The sequence below is a fragment of the Colobus angolensis genome, unplaced genomic scaffold, assembly GCF_000951035.1.
Source record: "Colobus angolensis palliatus isolate OR3802 unplaced genomic scaffold, Cang.pa_1.0 Scaffold230, whole genome shotgun sequence".
NCBI lineage: Eukaryota > Metazoa > Chordata > Mammalia > Primates > Cercopithecidae > Colobus > Colobus angolensis.
Window position 1 is genome coordinate 4,471,887 of NW_012115489.1, and position 24,738 is coordinate 4,496,624.

The 24,738-nt window shown below is 35.8% G+C and overlaps 2 protein-coding genes across 3 annotated transcripts in view; one reads left to right on the top strand and one right to left on the bottom strand.

Moving 5' to 3' along the window:
- Positions 1–7,887, top strand: part of OSMR (oncostatin M receptor) — a 94,892-nt gene extending 87,005 nt beyond the window's left edge. The window contains exons 16-18 of the mRNA XM_011944396.1: positions 4,170–4,251; positions 4,749–4,821; positions 5,158–7,887. Of these exons, the coding sequence (XP_011799786.1) occupies positions 4,170–4,251; positions 4,749–4,821; positions 5,158–5,733 (731 nt within the window). The 3' untranslated portion in view covers positions 5,734–7,887. The remainder of the gene's footprint in view (positions 1–4,169; positions 4,252–4,748; positions 4,822–5,157) is intronic.
- A 1,916-nt stretch (positions 7,888–9,803) lies between these two features.
- Positions 9,804–24,738, bottom strand: part of RICTOR (RPTOR independent companion of MTOR, complex 2) — an 80,474-nt gene continuing 65,539 nt past the window's right edge. Inside the window, exons 29-37 of one of the 2 annotated variants that reach the window (XM_011944394.1) lie at positions 22,840–23,845; positions 22,284–22,355; positions 20,221–20,398; positions 19,428–19,512; positions 18,450–18,683; positions 17,062–17,217; positions 16,597–16,720; positions 14,692–14,830; positions 9,804–14,243 (exon numbers count right to left, since the gene is read on the bottom strand). In XM_011944394.1, coding sequence (XP_011799784.1) covers positions 14,169–14,243; positions 14,692–14,830; positions 16,597–16,720; positions 17,062–17,217; positions 18,450–18,683; positions 19,428–19,512; positions 20,221–20,398; positions 22,284–22,355; positions 22,840–23,845 — 2,069 coding nt within the window. In that variant the 3' untranslated portion in view covers positions 9,804–14,168. The remainder of the gene's footprint in view (positions 14,244–14,691; positions 14,831–16,596; positions 16,721–17,061; positions 17,218–18,449; positions 18,684–19,427; positions 19,513–20,220; positions 20,399–22,283; positions 22,356–22,839; positions 23,846–24,738) is intronic. The other variant, XM_011944395.1, reaches the window with a different exon arrangement.

A 24,738-nucleotide genomic window follows, 5' to 3' on the forward strand; every position in this document is an offset into this window, starting at 1 on the left:
TATATATATATGCATTATTTATGAATATTTCTGCAGCTGGCTTGAATTTCTCTTCAAAAAATGGGTTTTTCTTTAGTATTGCATTTTCAGGCTGCAAATTTTCTAAACTTTTTTGCTCTGCTTCCTCTTGAATGTTTTGCTGCATAGAAATTTCTTCTGCTGATACCCTAAATCATCTGTCTCAAGTTCAACGTTCCACAGAGCTCTAGGGCAGGGGCAAAATGCCACCAGTCTCTTTGCTAAAGCATAACAAGAATCACCTTTGCTCCAGTTCCTAACAAGTTCCTCATCTCCATCTGAGCCTGGACTTCCACCTCAGCCTGGACTTCATTGTCCTTATCATTATCAGCATTTTGGTCATATCCATTCAACAAGCCTCTAAGAAGTTCCAAACTTTCCAGCATCTTCCTGTCTTCTGATCCCTCCAAGTCTCTAAGAAGTTCCAAACTTTCCCACATCGTCCTCTCTTCTTCTGAGCCCTCCAAACTGTTCCAGTCTCTGCCTGATACCCAGTTCCAAAGTCGCTTCTACATATTCAGGTATCCTTATAAGCAGCACCCCACTCCCTCAGTACCAATTTACTGCATCAGTCCATTCTCCACTGCCTTAAAGAACTGCCCGAGACTGGGTAATTTATAAAGGAAAGAGGTTTAAGTGGCTCACGGTTCTACATGACTGAGGAAGCCTCAGGAAACTTACAATTATGGCAGAAGGGGAAGCAAACACATCCTTCTTCACATGGCAGCAGGAGAGAGAAGTGCCGAGCAAAGGGGGAAAAGCCCCTTATAAAACCATCAGATCTTGTGAGAACTCACTCACTATCACAAGAACAGCAGCATGGGGTAGCCACCCCCATGATTCAATTACCTCCCACCAGGTCCCTCCCATGACACGTGGGGATTATGGGAGCTACAATTCAAGATGAAATTTGGGTGGGGACACGGCCAAACAGTATCAGACAGGTTGTGGTGCTGACTGCATGTTGACTACTACACTGAAACATGTCCCTAGGTCTCCAAGCCAAAATCTAGAACCCCTTATCTGATTAAGATGTGTCAGTGATTTACATTACTTGAGCACTCTTGGCATTTTGGAGTTAATTTTAAATTTATTTTCAGGTTAGTTTTATTCTACCTTTGTAATTTACTTGGTTGGTATACACATGCACACACACACACACACACACACTTTTCTAAGTTTCATTCATCTCCCTTATGTTAAACTTCATTAGCCCTGGCTTGGTTTGTGACTACTGATTATATTATTATTTGAAATAAAATATTTGAAATAGAAAGTAGAAAATATTTCAAACTTTTTTCTACTTTCCTGAGATTTTACTTTTTTAAAAAAATAGGTAGAATGTTATGTGATTAGCATCCAATTAACTGTACCTCAGATCTTGTTAGATGGGAATAAAAAATACCTGTATCTACTGCAATGAGGCTAGAATGATTAAACAGCAAAAACAAACGAAAAACAGAAATGCAAAAAATTAATGTAATACTGAGATTGCAAAGTAGTGAATAAATGTTTATTCTGTTGGTATTTTTCAAAATAATCCTTTCTCTTTGTAAATTTGTTAACTTTTTCTCTGATCAGGAGACTAGGTTATTAAATAAAGATAGTGAGGCACAGAGAGGGTAAGCAGTTCGTTTAAACATACAGGGTGTCCAAACCAACTGTAATTTGTGTTTTTATATTTGGACATTTGGCACTACATTTCCTTCTGAATTTAATAGGCATTACTGAATCATTTTTAAATCCTGAGTATGGAAGTAGATTATGTTCCGAAAGTTTGTGTTTAAAATTAGCCTGAAAATAGCTGAAATGTAAAAGATGAAAAACACCAAGTGTTGATGAGGATGTAGAAAAACTAGAACTCCCATACCTTGCTGATGGGAGTAAATTGGTACAAGCAGTTTTGGAAAATTCCTTGGTAGTATCTTCTAAAATGAGTATATATATATACCTTAGACATGAGAACCTTCATTCCTAGGTATATATGCCCCCAAAATGCCTACATAAACCCTAAAGAAATACCTAAAGACGCATACTAGTACAGTGATTGTGAACAGAAAATAAAATTCACTGTGCAAAGGAAAAAAATATGCTGAAAGCTGGTTCATGCAAGAAGCTGCCTTTCCTTTTGCTTCTAAGCAGATAGGTACAGTAAAAGGTTAAATATCTCCACAGGTAGCTACTCTGTGTGTTTGCCTTATCTTACCTTAGCCTCTCCTGGGAGATGAATACATAATTAACTATTCTTCTGTCTCCTCCTTTTCTCTTGTGACATGTGGATAATCATACCCTCCCTCCTCCAGCCCACTTTTCCTCCAGCTCTTTCTCATTCCAGCCCACTTTTCCCCTTTAAATTGAAGCCCTCAGCGTTATTGAAGCCCTCAACATTATCTTTGGAGGAAGGCACAGACTACATAATGTTTCTGTGATTCTGTTTATTTCTTCCTTCACCTTGGCAAAAGAAACTTCTAAATTGATGGAGACCTGTCTCAGGTACTTTTTGGTTTACATCATCAAAAGTACTGTTCTTGAGGGCAAAGTTTACCATAGTAAGATTCATAAAGAGAGTTTCCTTCCCCTTTTCTGGGGTCAGGGTTAATTTTAGGTCAGTTGTTTTGGCCCTCTCTTACCTTTCTGGGTCCTTTTCTCTAGAACCCTGTGTTGCCTCATAGCATGGGCTTGTGCATCTACCCAGGGCCACGTTTCTTTACAAAACTCCAACATTATCTGCCACACCACTGTCCCCAAATCAAGCCCCATTTCTTCCAGGACAGCTAGGTGAGGGGTGGAGCATGGGGAGGGCAGAGGCGGCAAATAGATTGAACAGAATCATATGTTCAATAACTTAACCCCCTAGACCCTCCCTGAGCAATTTACATTTGTGAAAAGTGTTGTTTACCAACCCAGCTGAATTATTATTTGGTGGAAATTGCAAGCAATGGGAACAGGAAGATGGTGTCAGTCTAATAAGAGAGAGAAACTCTCTAAAAGAAAAGATGTTTATTTGGGACCGAGAATTTCAATGGAAATACTTGTGCCAAAATAAACTATAGTAAACTATGTGCATATTCAGGGAGGTAAAGGAAGACAAAAGTTTTTAAAGGAAAAAAAAATGAGGAGGATTATATAATTGCTTTGAAATAATTATCCTTGACTACAAAGATTAATAACAAGGGTGATGCCAGTTCAAGGCTTAATGGGAAGATGTCCTTGCAGAAGCGTTTTGTGTGTGTGTGTAGGGTTGTGATGACCTTTGTGCAAGGTTGTGGTTTTCGTAGTGTTTTTTGTTATCTGCATGGCCTTCCCAGCTCTGTTTGTCAGGGTTTCCTACCATTAGTGATTCCATTTTTATTCTAACAGATTTCACAATGGTCATTTGAAATAAATGAAGCACCAGTTGACATATTGGAGAAATAAACGTACTCATTTCCCCAGATTAAGACATATTTAAGTAATCTGAGACTAACTAGAAGGAGTGCACTAGTCATTTTTTGATGTGTAACAAACACCCTCAAAAGCTCCGTGGTATACAAGAACAAATATTTCTTTTTATGCTCGTGGGTTTACAGGTCAGCTGAGACTTGGCTGATCTAGCCTGGGGTAAGCTGGACTCCAAGCTTCAGTTATGTTCAGGTTTGTTTCATGCATCTTCATTCTAGGGCTAAGGCTGAAGTCGCAGCAGCTACCTGGGGCACACACTTCTCATGGTGAGGAACACAAGAGGGCAAGCCAATGTGTACATGCACAGTTAAAACACTTAGTTACATTACAATTACCAACAGCCCACTGGCCAAGCCAGTGCACATGGCTGAGCCCCAAGTCAAGGGGCAGGAAAGTGTTTTCACCTACTATGAAGTTTTGGCAGGAGTGGAAAAGCATAATTTTAATACAGCAAGTCATGATGCAATCTATCAGAAGAGGTAACAAATTTGAGTCACACTCTGTTGATGGCAAATGGCTTCCTGTGTTGGTTGGCTAGTTGGTTGGTTGGCTTTTCCCCTGAAGTCAGGCAGAACTCATATTACAACTTGCACACATAATTTGAGAAATAATAAGCATGTAAAATTGCTCTCAATCATAAACTTAATTTTATTCCTTTGAGGAAGGGAAAAGTACTTATTAAAAATGCCCCTTTGTTTTTCCTTGTTTAGCCTCGATGTTGATTCATATCCTACTGCCCATGGTTTTCTGCGTCTTGCTCATCATGATCGTGTGCTACTTGAAAAGTCAGTGGTAAGTGTGTGAGGAAGGTTTTATCCAAGAAGAGGGTAAGAGAAAAATCTGGAAAGAGATTTAGTAAGATAGAAATGACATTGAATAATACGAAACAACGTACAGAAAATGAAAAGGGCAAAAGAGGCTGGGGTGAGAATATGTACTTTATTTCACAATTTTGCTCTCCAGGTGACTATATGAGGAAACTAATCACCATTTAACATAGGCCACAGAATTTTTTCAACAGCAATAGCTAATATTTATATCTTACTTACTATATGTTTGGCAGTGTTCTAAGTGCTTTATCAATTCATTTAATCCTCATGAGGACACTATAAGTACCATAATTATCTCCATTTAGCCAATAAGAAATTAAAGCATGGAAGAACCAAGTAACTTGCTTATTAAATTACAATGCAAGGATTAGAAGCCAGGAATCTGACTCCAGAGTTCTTGCTCTTAACTAGTCCACTGTACTGTAAAATTCAGTCTCATTTTCCATTTTTTTTTTCTAGGATCAAGGAGACGTGTTATCCTGACATCCCTGACCCTTACAAGAGCAGCATCCTGTCGTTAATAAAATTCAAGGTAAATGTTGGCAAGTTGTATGTATATCATACACCTATTAAGGACTAACCCAGAGTGGGGGCTGTCAGAATCCTACTTTCCTAGAGCTCCTCAGGAAAATATAGCACAGTAAAAGCCACCTTTGTACTCATAGCCATGAAATAGGTGATTGGAGCTTTGATTTCTTCTGTCAGAGGACATCTTTTGGTTTTCAACTTCACCTCCAGGTTACTTGTGACCAGGAAGAAACATAAACAACATTGAAGCTCTAAGTGTATTTCACATGCTTAATATACTTTGATGCATGTATGCATGCAAACAAATGTCTATATTTACATATTTTTGTTTCCTTTCTAGGAGAACCCTCACCTAACAATAATGAATGTCAGTGACTGTATCCCAGATGCTATTGAAGTTGTAAGCAAGCCAGAAGGGACAAAGATACAGATCCTAGGCACTAGGAAGTCACTCACAGAAACTGAGTTGACTAAGCCTAACTACCTTTATCTCCTTCCAACAGAAAAGAATCACTCTGGCCCTGGCCCCTGCATCTGTTTTGAGAACTTTACCTATAACCAGGCAGCTTCTGACTCTGGCTTTTGTGGCCATGTTCCAGTATCCCCCAAAGCCCCACCAAGTATGCTGGGACTAATGACCTCACCTGAAAATGTACTAAAGGCACTAGAAAAAAACTACATGAACTCCCTGGGAGAAGTCCCAGCTGGAGAAACAAGTTTGAATTATGTGTCCCAGTTGGCTTCACCCATGTCTGGAGATAAGGACAGTCTCCCAACAAACCCAGTGGAGCCACCATACTGTTCAGAGTATAAAATGCAAATGGCAGTCCCCCTGCGTCTTGCCCTGCCTCGCCCGACCGAGAATAGCAGCCTTTCCTCAATTACCCTTTTAGATCCAGGTGAACACTACCGCTAACCAGCATGCCGATTTCATACCTTATGCTACACAGGCATTAAGAAGAGCAGAGCTGGCAGCCTCTCATCACCAGTGGCCTTGGTCCTTAATTCCAGTATGATTTGCAGGTCTGGTTTATGTAAGACCACTACAATCTGGCTAGGTTAAAGGCCAGAAGCTATGGAACTTAACACTCCCCATTGGAGCAGGCTTGCCCTAGAAATGGCAGGATCATGGGAGCATGCTTACCTTGCTGCTGTTTGTTCCAGGCTCACCTTTAGAACAGGAGACTTGAGCTTGACACAAGGATATGCATTAACCACTCTACAGACTCCCACTCAGTACTGTACAGGGTGGCTGTGGTCCTAGAAGTTCATTTTTTACTGAGGAAATATTTCCATTAAAAGCAATTATTAGATTGAAGGCTTTAATAAAGGCCACAGGAGACTTATTACTACAGCATAAATTGTCAGTGTAAATTTACTGAGCGTATTGAATGAAAAAACTCAGGTGTCTCACGCCAGGACAGATTTTAGACTTACCTTGAAGGGATAAGAATCTATATAGTTCACGGACACAGTAAAATTAACTCTGTGGGTGGGGCGGGGGGCATAGATCTAATCTAATATGTAAAATGTGTGATCAATCAACAAGATTTCCACAGTTCTTCTGTCAAGCTTACTACAGTGAAAGAATGGGATTGGCAAGTAACTTCTGACTTACTGTCAGTTGTACTTCTGCTCCGTAGACATCAGTATTCTACCATAATTTTTGATGACTACCTCAGAATATAAAAAGGAAAGTATATCATGTAATTCCATTCGTTGTTTGGTTCCTTTCCTTTCAAGAACTGGATATAAAAGGCCTGTTTTCACTTGGCATCCTTTGGACTCTGCACTACGTTGTCTGGGCCAAGAGAACTCTGTCACATTTATATTCATATCATGCTAAAATGGTAAAATGAAACCCATTGTTGGACATAATTTAGATATAACTAAAAAGTTCTATGGAGTGGGAAATTCCATGTTGGCTTTGGAGCAACTTTGTCTCCTCTGAACCAATATATCCCAAACTAATATATGCAAAGCACCTGGTACACAACTGGTATTTTAGTACATGTTGGTTCTCTTGGTGCAATCTCAGCTCACTGCAGCTTCCGCCTCCCGGATTCAAACAGTTCTCCTGCCCAGCCTCCGGAGCACCTAGGACTCCAGGTGCATGCTACCACACCTGGCTAGTTTTTATATTTTTAGTAGAGACAGGGTTTTACCATGTTGGCCAGGCTGGTCTCGAACTCCTGACCTCAGGTGATCCACCTGCCTCAGCTTCCCCAAGTGCTGGGATTACAGGTGTGAGCCACCATGCCCAGCCTATTTGTCACATTATTGGTCACATTTATTTTTTATTTTTTGAGATGGAATTTTGCTTTTGTTGCCCAGGCTGGAGTGCAATGGTGCAACCTTGGCTTACTGCAACCTCAGCCTCCCAGGTTCAAGCAGTTCTCCTGCCTCAGCCTCCCGAGTAGCTCTGATCACAGGCATGCACCACCACACCCAGCTGATTTTGTATCTTTAGTAGAGATGGGGTTTCACCATGTTGGTCAGGCTGGTCTGAAACTCCTGACCTCAGGTGATCCGCCCACCTCAGCCTCCCAAAGTGCTGGGATTACAGGCTTGAGCCACTGCGCCTAGCCGTCACATTTCCAAACAAGCACGAAAAGGGTTCCTTTTTGTCTTCCTGCCTGCCGTCAGCATGGTAGAAATGGCTCTGCCTGTGCTTACGCCTCTGGTGCCCAATGCCTTGCACTGTGCCATTCAACACTATGAAGAGAAACAAGTAGCCACACCTCAAAATAATGTGGCTGTCAACTGACCTAAATAAATCTACACAAACCAGTACTTGCCTTTTGCTGGAAACATTGATTATGTGCTCCTCATGTAGTAGAAAGTGGTATCCTGATTAGTCTAACAGTTGTGTTAGACTTTAGGGCCAGTATTGTCAGCATTTATTTATTTATGTACCTTTGTTATGATGGGATTACATTTTTCATTTGAAACTTGTTCACAAAAATGTCAATGACATTCGTGACTGATTTGTACATATTTTTCATATAGTTTTGTTTAAAAAATAATTCACATTTTTAATATTGAAATAAACCTTAATTAAAATATTTCATCATCACATTGTTTTACCTCCCTCAATGAAATGAAAATCTAGTAATTAGTTTAGATGATACATCACCTCAAGAACTTACTAAATAAAAATGTAAATTCCTGGGTATGACTACAAACCTCTTAATCAGAATCTTTGGAATGGACCTGGAATCTATTTTTCATCAGTTCCCAGGCATTCATCTACACACTAAACTTTGAGAATCAGTGGCCTAAATCAAATGAAGTCTTTCTGAAATACAACAGCATGCCAATAGGAAATGCTGGGCTATGTAACATTTGTCTTCATAATATCACTATGACCTATAGTCTTGGCTGTAAACATTTCTTCTCCAATGGTCATAACCAAATAAATTCATGTTCAAAACCTTAGTTTTCAATACTATATGCTATCTTAACATGGCTTTAGGAAGTGTTATTCAGAAAGTTTGAAATACATATTCATGTGTCAGAAAAATGGAGAATTTCAAATATACACAAAAGTAGAATAGTTTAATAAACCACTATGTATCATCACCAGTCCCAATGGCCACTACCCATGATTGTTTCAGCTCCATCCATACCTCTGTTCACTTTCTCCTCACATTGTTTTGACGCAAATCATGATACGATTTCATGTAAATATCAGTTCTCTAAATAAGCTCTACTTTTTCTAATATAGTCATAATAATTGTTAAAAATTGCACCTAAAATCACAGTAGTAATTCCTTAAAAATATCAGGATATTTGAATGGTGGACGGCACTGGCATTAATGGCCTTTAAATCCTGCATCCGCCTGTACACGGTCCTCACCTGTGTGCGGGGACCTCAATAATTCAGGATGAGAGTTGGGACCTCTTCACACAACAGTCATGACTGCTGGAACGCTTCCTACATTCAAACACCTAACCCAAACAAATTAGGGTCAACCTCCTTACCTACTAGAATGTGTATTAAGATTAAGAACGTCAAGACTTAATATCTTATTAACACTTCTAAGAGTTCTGTTGAAAGATAAGCTTTCATCTCGAATTTACAAAGCATGTTAAAGCACTCTGCATAAAGTAGAACTTTTAAAACTCTGGAAGAAACAGTAGAAGAGTTTTCAGAACTTTCAGTTAAAATGTTTACAACACAATAGGTATATTCAATTTGAAAGCATAGTAGTTTTATTCCTCTAAGCATTAAGGGAAGTTTTAGTATATTTTAGTTTCTTCAAATCAATACCGAACTAGTACTGTATTTTTGAGTATTTTATATGCTAAAGAGTTTTAAAAATGAAACAGTATTTTCTAAGTTCCGCTACATTAGGACTTTTTTAAAAGATCAGCGGCATGATGAATTTATAAGTATGCCTTTTAGTTTATTTTGGGGCCAACTACATTTTCAATGACATATACAGTGGAAGACATTGGGAGAAATGATATACAGAAATTTGCTAAACTGTCCAAAACGTTTCTTGAAGTGAGATATATATTTTACCATATTTTAACAGACCTTAACTTTGATACTCAACTTTATCCTCCAGAATTCATAATTTCTGTGGTATTCTCTTTTGCCAGTAGGTAGCTGTAGGTAAGCTTATTCAATCAGGGCAGTTTATGTGTGAGACATCAAATACCTTCCACAGAGATGTCACCATTGTCATACCATCATCACTCATATTGTACATTATTTCCTCAAAAAATTCAGAGCTGTTCTATCTAAAGACTTATTTTCCAAATCCCTATAGATATTTAAAAAACTACAAAGATGTTTAACTATGAAGTGTTTAAGAAGAATATTACTTTAAAATACTGTAACAGCCACTCTACATGACTGTGGTACCTAAAAGTCACTTTTGCTTGGAGTCACATGTGTCAGCATCAGCATTACAGGACTCAAATCAAGGCCATATGACCACTGATTATTTTAATATTTCAAATAAAACAATGACAAAGTTTAAGAATTTTAAGTACATTTTATTAACAATGTATCCCTTTGATAAGATTATGCTTCAGGAGGCTTTTAATGCCCTTGACATAAACTGTACACATTATACAAAAACAAGAGAATCACAACAAAAAAAATCAAGGTGAGCAAAACCATTTGGGGACAAATCTTATTTAAATTATACACAACTCAATGAAATATTCTTACAGAAAAAATATAAATACTTTTTCTTTCTATGTTACAGTTATACAATATAAATCAGATTTCAATGTCTGTTCAGTGACCTACAAACACCAGAACCTCCAAATATGTAGCAGCGTATTACTAAATAAAAAAGAAGAAAATCACGTGGTTAGAGAGCATTAAGTCTGACACTTTTTTCACAATTCCTTACCACTTTTCAAAACTAATTTACACCATTTGTTTTACAATGCAGCTTTAGGGTTTCTGACAGGCATTTTTGTAACAATTACTTACAAATTTTTTTTCACTCCACCTCTCTGCCCCAAGACTTTGCATTTTGTGCTAAATCAACCAAGTAGCAAAATTGAAAGGTATGCTTTTTTTGGCATAAATTATATTTTTGAAATTAAATATTCTATAAAGAAAGTAAAACAAAATGTGCAATTTATGCATGCTGTGGTGTAGCTATCCGATATTACATTACAAAAATACTCCAAACAGGAAAAAAGTCCACATTCTGTGAGTCATATAAACCTACTAGGAATGAAAAATACCCTGGAACTTGGAACTAAAAGAAAAAAACAATGCTCCTAGAAAGATTCTCACAGATTTCAGTGTTCTTTGATAAGCACTGCTTTAATTTCACTGGTATGCTTTTACATGAGATTCTCACTGTAATGACACTTTTGAGAGTAAGATAGTAACAGTGTATTTTGTTAATGCAGAGACAATGGAGACTTTTGCTAACTTACGTTTTGGAAAATCTGAAATGTTGGTTCATTCCAAACAGCTCTTCTAATAAAAGTCTCTCAATTTTACCTTTTCTTTTTTCCCATGTTTTAATGGATTGTGAATCTGAGACAAAACTGGAAACATAAGACTAAAGGGGAAAAAAATCTTACTTCCAAAGAACATTTCCCAAAGTACTTTACAAAGTTCATCTCACACAAAATTAGCACCTCACTCTTACCATGCAAAAATAACTGCAGTTATAATTTGAATGACAGACAATTTGGTTTTTATTGCTTAATGATCTGTGCTTTAATGTGGGGATAAAAGGCATCCTCTGAACGGAATGAAATAACATTTTATATAAATAGCAGTAGGAAAATCTAAATAAGCATTGATATCCCACTGTTGAACACTTTGCCGTTGTGATAGATATGCCCTGAAAAACTCAGCTTTAATTATCTCGAGCTCTAGATAAAAGAGCTGAAACCCATTAAAGTTGTCATTTCAAAGGACTTGTACACATTATTACATTATAATAACGTATTATACTTCCAAAGAGCCTCTTTTAATGTCACTGTCATATAGAATGTCCTTATTCTGCTAATTGTTATTAGAAAAATTTTAATTAGGGAGAACGGACTGTTTCCCCCTCCAATCTACCTAAGAATAAACAGGAAATAAAAGTATAATAAATTTTAGAGCGTATTTAATTATGAATACTAAATTTCTAATTTCCTTATTTATCAGTATTTACTTAGTATATGAGGCTGAAATCAAGTTCAATTAGAAATAACAATTCACTTTACGATTAGAAATTCACAGTTTACAACCAGCACAACTGCCCAAATTCCTCCAAATTATTCATTAATTACCAATAGTACAAATTTATATGGACTAAGATTAATCCTAAAATCTTTAAAAACTACAGTATTGACATTATTTTGGTATTCTATAGTCTGTAATATCTATTATTTATAGATGATTTTCTCAATTATTTCTATTACTGCTGATATCATTCCTAACCTCTTCTGCTATAATATTTTTAAACACCTAAGTTAATCACTTGGCACTGCATGTATTTTTCACCATAAAGTCTACTTTTTACAAACAAGTACTCAAAGAAAATGTATTAGACCTGTCAGTGAAATCATGGAGAAACCAAATAGCACTATAAATTTAAGCATAGATTTTTTTTTTTTTTTAGCATACTGATAACCACAAAGCTCTGAGTATCTCCCCAAAGTAAGTGATATAGGCAAATATGATAATGTATACATACATATTTTTCAAAGTAACAATAAGAAAAACCCACAAAACATTCAGGCCAATACTAACTAAGCCTTATTTCAGGATAGATGACCAAGGTGGGGGTACAGGGATAGTGATGGTGGGGGAGGGGGTGTGTATGTGTGTAAGACAAAAAAAAAAATCACTGTTAACTTTTGAGGGATTAAACCACAGATTTTATACTCTATATTAACTGAGGTAGTGTTTAAAACGAATGTCTAAAATATGTTAATCCCATTATGAATAAGATTACTACATTACTTCCTTTGGAGGTTTTAACCACTATTTGGTCTAGTAACTCTGACATTTGGTTCTCTGGAAAGGCAGTTTAGTTATCCAAGACCAAAGACCACGATGACAGGCAACGTTCTTAGAAGTACTGTTGACATTTAAATAAACACTTGGGTTCAGTGATAAAGTATAAAAAAATTATCTTCAATTGGATTTTATGAGAGGAAATCTGAAGAACCACTTTTCAACATAAGCAGCAGCTTACAGCCCTTATCTGCTTTGTTATAATGTAAGTTGCTACACAGTGCACACAAGAACAATTCACTGAAGTGCAGTCAAAGAGGTGTTACGTAGTGAGACGAAATGCTTCATCCCAACTGGAACTTTCAGTGCCAGTAAATAAATTTTTTAAAAAAGTATCTCTGTGAGTTATGTTTTCTAGTTCACAGGGTTCTTTACAGAGATCTCAAAGAACAAGCCCATTACAAAAAGGATCTGCATCATGGGAAAATATTAATGTTGCTATGATTGTGTCAAAACTGATGTGTAATTGTAATAAAAATGTTATACACAAATGAATTAAAAAAGAATCCTAATCAGTCCAGCTGGATTTTCTATTTCTATGTATATATAGATCTCAAAAAAGATAATCCTTTCATTTACAAGCATTCAAATGATGATGGCCATGCTATTTTTATATACAAATTTGCATATATGTTTAATTCCTGTAAAAATTTCCAAATATCTTTAGACATATACAAATTAAACAAACAAAAACCTTGCCCTCATCAACTTAACTTCACAAATGGAAAAAGGCAACTAATATACTCATAAACCCACCTATCACTGCATTTAGTTTGTGCAAAACAAAAACATTGATATAAAAATTAAGTTACTGCTGCTTTAAAATTTGGTACTTAAGGCTTTTCACTACAATTTTTCTTAATAACAAGCTTTATTAATGATTTTTTTAATGGAAATATGGCTCTTCTTTCCCCCATGGAATGTGTAAATTGCAAGCAAACTTATCTTTTCCTCAGGAGATCCAAAGTATTATTTAATGCTTTCCTATACTTTAGGTCTAAACTAACAGTGCTTGTTCAAGTTCCTGTTTAAAGCGATGAGATGGAAAGTTGATGAAAGTGGAAGTCCATTGCAAATATATGCACTCTATAAATGGGAAATATTTTTAATTAAAATAAAAAATGATTTTTAAATTTTATTCAAGAACTGTAGTGAAAAACCTTAATTGGTTCATATATCCTGTAATAACACATCGCAACAAAATGAAGAGTTGGAAAACATGAATCTTTATGCAAGTCTAGTAACATAAAAATAACTTATACGTCCCGGGTTGTTGAGGCTCTTCTTTTGCTTTGAGGTTATAAACCTCTGAAGTAGTGTTACAAACATTAAGAAAAATGTGAAAGGGCCAAAGTTCCCTCTCTAATACCAGCAGTTATAACACACCCCATCGTGGTAACAGGATGCAGCCTTAGAGACACTGATTCCTGCTTTCCACAAATTAGTTAACAAACAAGGCATCTGTATATTTACCCTAAAAATAATTCAGAAATAACTTGTGAAGGGTGCTTCTGCATATCCCATTATTGTTCCCCTGTCATTATGTTTTTAAAATGAAAAAAACAGAAAACCTATGTAGGTATTCAGTGCTTGGCTCTTGCATACAATGGTAACTAAAACTCTTAAAACTGCGGTAATGAATCATGAACCCCTCAAAAGGCTCAACAAAGGAGAGAAGGAAGTTGTTTTGGTTAGGAAAGTCAGCAGTTCCAACTGTTCATGTACCAGTAACTGCGGAACAGTGTACAGAAGATACTCCTGTCTTTGCTGCCTAGTCAGTTGTATTTTGAGGCTTTTAGGAAATCCACAAATATGAATATATATAGTATATATCTATATCCATCATAAATATGAGGTCAGGATTCAGCAGATGTATCAACTATAGGTTGCTTTGGTGGTGTTGCCAACACAGCCTCTGCTTCTTCATGCATCTAGGGAAAAAATGGTGTATCACTAATGACTTTTATAAAAACAGATAATATAACATGTTTATATAAATATGTAATTTTTTTTGAGACAGGGTCTTGCTCAGTCTTCCCAGGATGGAGTGCAGTGCTGCCATCTTTGCTCACTGCAACCTCTGACTCCTGGACTCAAATGATCCACCCACCTCAGCCTCCCAAGTAGCTGGGAATGCAGGCACATGCCACCACCCTTGGCTAATTAAAAAAAAAAAAAAAACTGTAGTGACTCAGTCTCACTATGTTGCCCAGGCTGGTCTTGAACTCCTGGGCTCAAGCAGTTCTCCCGCATTGACCCCACAAAGTGCTGGAATTGTAGGCATGAGTCACCACACCCAACTATAATGCGTATTTTAATTCAATTCAAACACTGAATTATTCTTGGAAGATAAATTTGAGAAGTACTAATCATACTTACTTGTAGAAACTGTACATCTTGAAATAATTCTTGTATGAACCTCCGACATGGAAGTCTGAATGTGCAGTGTGACAGCAAGTGGGAAACCTCAGAGTAAAGGCATATGTCATCAAATGTCTGAGGATACTTCTCCTTAATTCTAAAATAAAAGATTACGGTGTGATGAAAACTGTAATCATGATGTATCTATTTTTCCTCCAAGGTATCACTTACTTTAAAAATATATTTCCCTACAGATATGGATTAGATAGCATACTTGGGGTGATGACTTGAGAATATAAAATAGTAAATATTTCTCTCACACACTCAGATATTCTGAGTTTGGGTTTAAAAAAAAAAAATGATTATCAAAACCTAAATACTACTTGTAAAGTTGAAGCATTCTTTTCCCTTGGCGTGAGAAACTGCAAAGTGTATTTATCAGCCTAGGATGATTAAAATATGTTCAAAATTAAGTTTTAAAATAGAAATACATCTTTAAAGTTAAGTTATTAACATCCCTGACCAGGCTATTTCTTTGGATATTTCAAATAACAGCTTTTAGCTAGAAGAGCACCTCAGAATCAGCTGTGGGTTGGGTGGGCGACCAGTTAAGGGCCCACTCCCAGAGCTCCTGGTATGTGGGACCCCAATACCTATATCACTCTTTAAAAAAGCCCTACAGCTGGCCGGGCGTGGTGGCTCCTGCCTGTAATCCTAGCACTTTGGGAGGCTGAGGCAGGTTGATCACCTGAGGTTAGGAGTTTGAGACCAGCCTGGCTAACATGGCGAAACTGTGTTTCTACTAAAAATACAAAAATTAGCTGGGTGTGGTGGCGCACACTTGTAATCTCAGCTACTCGGGAGGCTGAGGCAGGAGAATGGCATGAACCCGGGAGGCGGAGCTTGCAGTGAGCCAAGATCACCCCACTGTACTCCAGCCTGGGCGACAGAGCGAGACTCTGTCTCCGAAAAAAAAAAAAAAAAAGGTTAAAATGGTAAATTTTTGTTATGTGTATTTTACAATTCAAAATAATTAAGAAATCTTCCCAGTCAAAATTTACTCTTTATATATCCTCTTTTCTCTGGACTCTTCACTGCCTAATAGAAACAATAATGGGTTTTAACCCCTAATAGTCATTGGGTAGTGGGATTTCACATATTGTATCAGGTATTTTGTGTGTGTGTGTGTGTGTGTGTGTGTGTGTGTGTTGGATTCTAAATAAAGTTAATCACACCCTACTCTACCTGGCAAGAGAATAGCAAGATAATAAATAGGGAGACTCCATCTCAAAAAAAAAAAAAAAAAAAAAAAGCCCTATAGCAGGAGACCCTGAGGTGCATTCCTTTTGAGAATCACTGCTTTAAATAATAAGAAAAAAATTAAACCCAGAAAATATGACTTGTTACATGTAAGCCCACTTTCCTCAAACTTTTTGGTCTCAGGACTTTCTTAAAAATTACTGAGGACCCAAAAAAGCTTATTTTTGTGTGGGTTATAGTGACCATTAATTACTATATTAGAAATTAAAATTGAGAGAATTTCCTAACATGAATTAATTTATTTTAAAAATAAATCCACTACATGTTAACATAAATAACATATATTTTAATAAAAATAACTATTTTCCAAAAGTAAAAAAGTGAGAAGAGTGGCATTATTTTACATTTTTTGCAGATCTCTTCAAAAGTATGGCTGAATAGAAGATAGCTGGATTCTCATACTCGCTTCTGCATTCCATCTGTTGCCATATGTTGTATTGGTTGAAGAAAATCTAGCCTCACACAAGTATGCAATGCAGTTTAGAACTACTGATGAACTACTGATGTAAGCTAACTAGCCTAACTTTTGAAGTATTTCAAGAATCTTTTCTCAACTTAAAAAACAGAATAAACAAATAATACTTATGCACATAGTTTACTCACGTTAAAAGCCCAGTCTCATGACATTTAGTTGAAACTGAACTACTCAAATTAATGACTAATCTTAGAACTTCTTTGCGAAGGAGTATACGGCACATTGGTGTATCATCTGGAATTGTTTTAACACCTAAAAAGATTTCAGGGAGAAGTTAAATATTATCTATATCACAACAAAAATAATTAAAACTCATGAAATTTATTTTTAAACTTCACCTAAAGACCTAGAACTGAGATCAATTACACATGATCTGCCTATCATTTTGGGAGCAAAACTCTAATAAAAGCAGATAGCTAAGAGGCTCTATATCAGTGGGTGATATAGGTGCAATATTTAACAGTGTTAAATTGCTTCACTAAAATGGACGTATTATTGTTTTGAGACAACTTTAATTTACAGTATTTACGAAAAACAAAACCAATTAAGAACAGTTTTACTAATAATGATTGGATCTGAATCCGAAGACTCACCTAGTAACAATTCCGTGCTTTTGGTGCTGCTAGCTGAGCCTTCTTGAGACACTCCATCACTGCATCCAGAAATCCCCGAAAACTTAGAGGGAACCACTTCTAAGGGATTATGGATGGTCTGCTCACACCAATCAGAATATGGAATATCTTGAAAGTCTGAAGAAAAAAAATAATTATTTCAATTAAAGCACCATAACGGCTTAATTCCTGTGCTTACATTGCACACTAAAAAGAAAGAATATAAAATAACATCTTCTCTAATTGTATGCAATACACCAAACACTCCAAAACTTTTTTCCTCATAGAAAATGATTATAGCATGAAAAGGGCCTGGACAGGGCTGTTCACAGTGGAAAAGGCCTACTCCAGGGATCTGTCAGACTCAGGCCCCACTGTGACCTGGAAACATGAGCATCAGCATCTCAGCATAACATAATTTGGCATATCAGTGTGCTGCAACTCACCTGCTGGGAAACTCTGAATTAGAATACCAAAAAGGAATTTGGAAAAGTAAACCAGAGAACTTTAGCCATCACCAGGTTTTTCTGAAGGTGGTTAAGTGATATTCACCAAGAAAAGGTAATACTTTAAACACACATATACTTATTTAAAATTGCTAATATATGTCACTTGTTGATAAAAAAAAAAAGCTCAGTATAGGTCTACTTTACTTACCAAATACATATTACGGGCCTGCTGTACAAAGCAGTACATATATAGGTATCAGAAATATAAAAATGTAAAGACTGACAGATCATACCCTAACTGAACTTAACTGAGTGGAAGAACAAAAATAACCAAGTTGTAATCATCGTAATTGTCATAAGAGATCTATGTGCAAAGGGCAATGAGAGGAAACAGGAAGGAGTGTCAACACCTGCCTCAGAGAGTCAGAGAAGACTTCACAGGCCAAATAATGCTGACATGTAGGATGAGGTAGACTTGCCAAATAGACCACGTATGTGTAGGGAGGGTAAAGAGCAAAGAGAGGACAGCAGGGAAAATACGTTTTTCATGCCTAGAAATTTGTTCAAAAACTTCAGGTCAGTTAGTAAAGACATGTCAACTGCAGGAAAGGAGGAAGGTGAAAAAGACCACTAGACAGATGACAGAGTGTCTTGTGTGTTGAGAATGAATAGCCATTAAAGAATTGCACACAGATTAATTCCAGGATATAGTATGAAAGATGAATTGGAAGAGACCAAAATTAGAGGCTAAAATACTAACATTCCAATAGGGAGACGCTAAGTGACTGAACTGAGGCTGAGATAGTGAGAATGGAGCAAGAGGATATATATGATTAACAGGGCTGGGAGATGACTTGTGGCTAGAGCCACAAGTCAGATTCAAATTCAAGTGGATTTACCTCAAAGGACATGATCACTTACCTGAATGACTACATATTGCACTTAGTTGGTTGCTGGGCTGGAAACCCAGAATTTCAATACAGACACAATAAAGGCAGTTATCATCTGTATGTTCCTGTAGTCCAGTGTCTTCTGTACTTTCTAAAAACAGAGAGGCATCTGAATGGATTGAATTCATTATTTCCGTAAGACTCATCTGCTGTCGTAGCAAGTGAAAAGAATTTTTTACAAGACTTCCAGTTCCAGATGGAAGACCTGTGCATAAGTAAATATAAAACATAATCCAATAAAGATAGTACTTTTCAAGGTACCTTAAATTATGTGAAATTTTAAAGAAAGCTAAAGCACATTTTATGACTAAAAATCTAACTGGAAAGAAAAAAAGAATAATTTGCCTTAAATTATAAAAATAAGGAAAGCTAGCAGACGTTTGTTATTTTAATATAGAGTTTTAAATACAAAATGGAAAAACTGAGATTATATAATGCATCATTTCAACTATCTTCAATATTTGCCTAAAGATATGTAATAATTCTAAGTATAAAGAGGCATCTGTTTAAAAAGTCATCAAAATCATAAAGCTATAAAACCTGTGGCTTATATTTACATATTAAAATATAACAGTTCATAACAAAGATCGTGTATTTTATAAGTACATTTCTATCTCTCCTTACTCTAAACAAATAGCTATTTCCTGGATCTATGAGGATTTGTGTCACACATTGTTCATGTGCTACTTTTTAAAAACAGAAACAACTAATTTGGTTTTTATTTCCTTGAAAGTTTGAGTACTTCACTGAAAACAATGTTAAGTCCCTCACACACACACACAAATGTAGTTTAATTTTAAGCTGACTTTAACAATTGTTTTGGTATAATTTTAAAGTTGATCCAAAAGAGAGTCTTCCTAAATTTTTAGTGTTATCCTACTAGACAGAACTAAGAATTTTCTTCTTAATATAAAGAGGCATCTCACAAGTACAAAGCACAATGCATTACCTCCTGCATCATGGGCAAATGCTCTTGCACCTCGATCATCATGTGGTGGTATGTTTTTTGTCTGAAAATAGGGAATATCCTTTACCTAAAAAAGATATAAACCATGGTAAGTCCTGCTATAAAAATAAGCCCACTTTATGAAAATTAGCAAAATTAAACAAAATACAATTAAAATAGAATTACTATAGCATATGAACCTATAATCAAGTTTACTGAAAGTTCAACTACCAAAATTTAACAAAGTAACCCAAAAAGTCTTTATTATATTCTTGGTAAATGGACATTAAAATAATTATTTTAGTGTTTATCTAAAATGTCTTTAAACTTCTAAGAAAATGTGTTCTTTAGTACTATATACCATCTAGAGATCTGTGGGCATCTCCTGGGATTAGGGTCACCTTAAATTACTGGGTACCACATGTGGCTACCTTTCATGGGATAAATAGGAATGAGGATTTTAAAATGAAGTGTAAGTTAAAAGTGACTAAAAAACAAGTTAGAAATTTCACAAATTTCTACATAAATTTCTATGGATAAAGAAATCAAATGAGATACTGATTTAATATGGGAAGAGAGGGAAGGATAATGTTCTACGGACTAAATAAAAGAGTACAGAGTAGTTGAAAAAGGTAAAATAATTTTAATCTTAAAGTTTCTTTAAACAAAATGGTCTTAAAAATCATGCTGCCCCAAACTAGTGCCCACTCTAAATTATGACTTCTAGTAAGCAGTTATAGAACATGAATAAACAGGAAACCAACTCATAGGAAAACAATAAAATGTATGATGATACCTGGAATATATCATTTATATCCACCGGGAGAGCAAGACCGATGTAATCATCTGAACCCCCGTATGTGGCACTGGACACCATGGACCGCACTGAGGAGGATCGTTGCAGGGTATTTTGATTAATAGGACTCAATAAATCTTCTTTATCTAAGGATGCATAACTTAAGGCTTTCATGAACCTATAAAACCATAAAAAAAACCACTTGCATTAGTTTCTTGACCTGTTATTTTAATTATATGAAGAAATAACATATATTCCTACCTTCATAAAAGACAAGCAGCTAGTCATGTATTAAGCAGTGTCATCTTGTTTACTGGGAACACATAAACACTTTAAAATATTAGCTGTTATAGACTTCTATGTAAAAGGTCATCAGTAATGTTGACTGTTATCAAAAACAATTGTTACGGTCGCTCAGGTAAAGGTGAAAAGGTGGGCAATTAGAATAACTTTCAACATATAGAAGTAAAAAAAGAAACTGACCTCAGAAGTCAGAGCATGGTCCAAGGACTATCTTCATAATCACTTGAGACTACTAGATTTGGCATTTATGTAATTAACGATATGTGTATTAACTCTATTTAATATTATATTTATAAAAAATAAGATCAATTATATATCATTATTTGTGTGATAATTACCTTAATGCCTTCATTATCAACATAAGATTTATGTAGCACACAAGACAGACACAAGAGCAAAATGGTCATTTATAACAAGAGATATCCTGGCATAAAGCACTGATATTTCCACAACATACTCCTTACTACTAGAGATTCCATAACAAATATGATACACTGGTATTTCCATAAGATACATCTTTCTCATACAGATTCTTACTTATGCAACAGACATGCTAAAATATTTACTTGGCATCTGCTGTATACATACAAGGCACTATGCAAGGTTCCATATTTATATACACTTATATGAAGATATTTTTATTTGGAAAACCAAGTCTTTAAAATGTATGAATGCAGCCTAATATTAAATCAAAGAATTATTTTGTAAAACACACAAAAAAAACGCTTTCTAAATAGTAGCTATTAAGATTATCATAGCAAAAACCAAGCTCCTAATTTTCACCCAAAAAAACAGTCTTTCAAACTGTAATCTGTTACATTTCTTTGATTCCATAAAACTCTTCAAGGATTACTGGAGTGGGAGGAAAACAATTATTGGATAATTCCCCTTCCCAATTCCTATTTCAACCAGTATAGCTCCCTTTTTATCTGTTCTACCTACTGGGTTTCCATATAAACCTTTACGTGGAAGAGGAATTTCTCTGCTTAAAAAACAACAATACAAAAGCTTAAAACCACTGATTTAGTAAAATCTTCACCAGAAAAGGTAACTGAGGCTTAGGAATTTTTGAAATTCATGAACTTTACTGCATAGATTTACTGCAGTGAGCTGTTGAGAAGTTTCCCTGGCTTTGTCCTGGACAAGGTTGTGAAAGCTAGTGAGTTCCAGATAGATGAGACATTGCTATACCATTTCTTAAATCCTACAAGGGTACATAATTTGTTGTCTGCTACCAGGAAACATTCTATTAAATGTTTTAAGTATTATTGAAACAAAACTGCTTAATGTTATTAAGAATAATGTAAGGGCTAGATGGATTACATTAAATAACAACCAATGATAAAAATAATAGCTAACTTTTATTGAGTGCTTAATTCTAACATACATTGTTGACAAACAAGTAGTTGACATATATTAATCCACTTAAATAAATGTAAATGAATAATTTAAAACTAAGGAAAGCTGTTTAGAAGCATTTGGTCCAATCACAAAAATTATAGGTACAAAACTTTTTTGCAACAAATAATGTGTATCTTTTAAAAGTAAAATCTAAACTATTCACTTTGACTAGCTTGATATAATCTAAATATGGTATCGAAATCCCTGCTGAGTCATGAGGATCAATTCATTTAGTGTTTATTAGGTTCCTATTTAATAATCACAGCTACTTAAAGTGAAAATAATTTCACTGCAATTTTCAGTTATCTTTTTTAAAAAATAATAAAGAGGTCAACTTGTGGAGCCTTAAATTGACCTACCTGAAAAGGTTGTTTGTTATTGTAGGTCTTAAGCTCCTGATTCCCCCGACATGCTTCTTTTTAAAATCGATCCTTGCAGAAGCGAGAAATAAATAAAAAAAAGCTTGTGACTTGTATGTCCTTTGCAAAGCATGTGTGTTTATTTTCAGGGCCTATAGGATTTTTTCCCCCCTCGCAGCTGCAAGAATCTATTTCAAGTCATATCGGGTAACAAGGAGCTTATAGCCTACCATAGTAAACAATTATAATAGGTCAGTTATGAGGCTTATGTAGTGTTTAAAAAAACCTGGCTAACGTTTTGTATTTAAATCTGTTAAAATGCAACCACTATTGGTCACTTCTTTTTTTTTGAGACGGAGTCTTGCTCTGTCGCCCAGGCTGGAGTGCAGTGGCGCGATCTCGGCTTACTACAAGCTCCGCCTCCCAGGGTCACGCCATTCTCCTGCCTCAGCCTCCCGAGTAGCTGGTACTACAGGCGCCCGCCACTAGGCCCGGCTAACTTTTTGTATTTTTAGTAGAGACAGGGTTGGTCACTTCTAAACATGTATTTGCTCACCTGCTTGGTGTTAATCGAGACTCAAAACTGTTGGCCTTCATGGTGATGGTATCAGTAAATAGCACATCTTTTGCTGGAGATGCCAAAGCTTCAGAGTGAGATAAGGATGGATGCATTCTTTGTTGTTGTAGTCTTTTCAGTGTAGCATAGCCAAAAGCATCTCTAGAACTTGTGTAACTAAAGTTACAATCTGCTAGACTTTTAATTGTAGCAATAGAGGGTGCTTTAAGGGACTGTGCTCTTCTAGGAAGCGTATGAGAAGAACCTGGAGGCACCAGGGACACCGAATTTGATTTGGAGAGAGACAGATGGTTAGACTGTGGCGTCAAATAGTGGCTTGTCTTAACAGTTTTAGTACTTACCACAGTACTCATGCTTCCACAGTCTGTGTCCATAGTTGTAGCATCTACACCTACTGTCTCTCGTGAAGGACTTGAGCTCATTGAACTTATGCCACTTGTTGTAGTGTCTGTATTAAAACTTTGGCTACGCATCTTCATATGTGAGCTTGTTGAACTTTCTACTAACCTCTCTCGGCTTGTATTTTCTCTGTGATTCTCTGTACCAAAATTCTTGGTGAATTTTAAGTCATTTTCTCCAATGCTTGGTGTACTACCAGTGTCTTCAATGTGCTTATTCCCCATAAATGAAGTCTCTAATTGTAATGTTTTCTGTACAGTGGATTCGGGTGTAAAATCATCACTATGATTAAAATCAACACTGGGCTCCGTAAGTGTTCTGATTCGCCTGTTGCTTGTCTTACTTTCAGATGACAGTTTCCCTCCTTTTGGATCACTGCTACTACGATGTTTTTTGTTAGGCAAAGTAAGCGAATTTAAGATACGATTCTTCACAAGTTTACTAGAAGCAAAGAAAGGGAACGAATTTTTATCCTTTATGGGTCCAGATCGGTCATAAAATGCTGGCTCTGTATCTTCATTGATATCAAGGAAAAATGTACTAGTAGAGCTGCTGCCGAACCGGTCATCCTCCAATATGAACATACCTATGATTGAAGGATCAATTAATAAAAACACATAAAAAATGACAAATTCATGGTAACTACTAGTGACACCACATTTCAGGAAATATTTTTTTAGTCATCTAGAGGAAAAAATTTAAAAATAAAGGGTTAAACTATTCAGCTACATGAAAATATCCTTCTTGAAACCCAGAGTTTGGACTTGAATAAAAAGTAAAATTATGTAATTTATGAGAATATTCATGATGAAATTAAAGGGAAAAAGGAGACTTGACCAAGGATGCTTACTCAGTTACTACAGATTCTTGGTAGTTCATCTTTAAATTACAATAGGCAGGAGAAATTCATCTTGTAAGAAATGAATTCCCAATCTTAAAATATACTTACAGAGAACCAAGTGATAACATTTTAAATTCATGTTTAAATTATGCTTATTTCCCATTTTACCTTAGATACTAAGAAACTCATTAAATTTAGTGCCCAACTCTACTAGAAGATGCAACTCAAGTGAGTGCCTAATGACATCCAATAGGATTTTTCTTTTATTTTTAACTTCTCTGAATAATTATAAACTACTTCAAATATATTTTGAAAGAAGGTAAAAGAAAATCCTAAGTGAACTTGCATACTGCATTGCCATTTCTATATTTTGTCAATTGTAAGATGCACACTTTCCACATTTAATCTCTTCTATTTTCACACAGAATCTGATTCTAAAATCAGAATGCATCTTGCAATAGTAGTATGTCCTAGTTTAATAGGCAGCACTTTTTCTTCTTCTTTTGTGGTACATAAAATATTGGTACATTTCATAATTCATGGCATCTCAGATTTGGTGAAATACACAGTCTGATAAATCTGACACTATCTTCTTAAAAGGAAGAACCATGCCTTAAATTTTATACACCTAACACCAC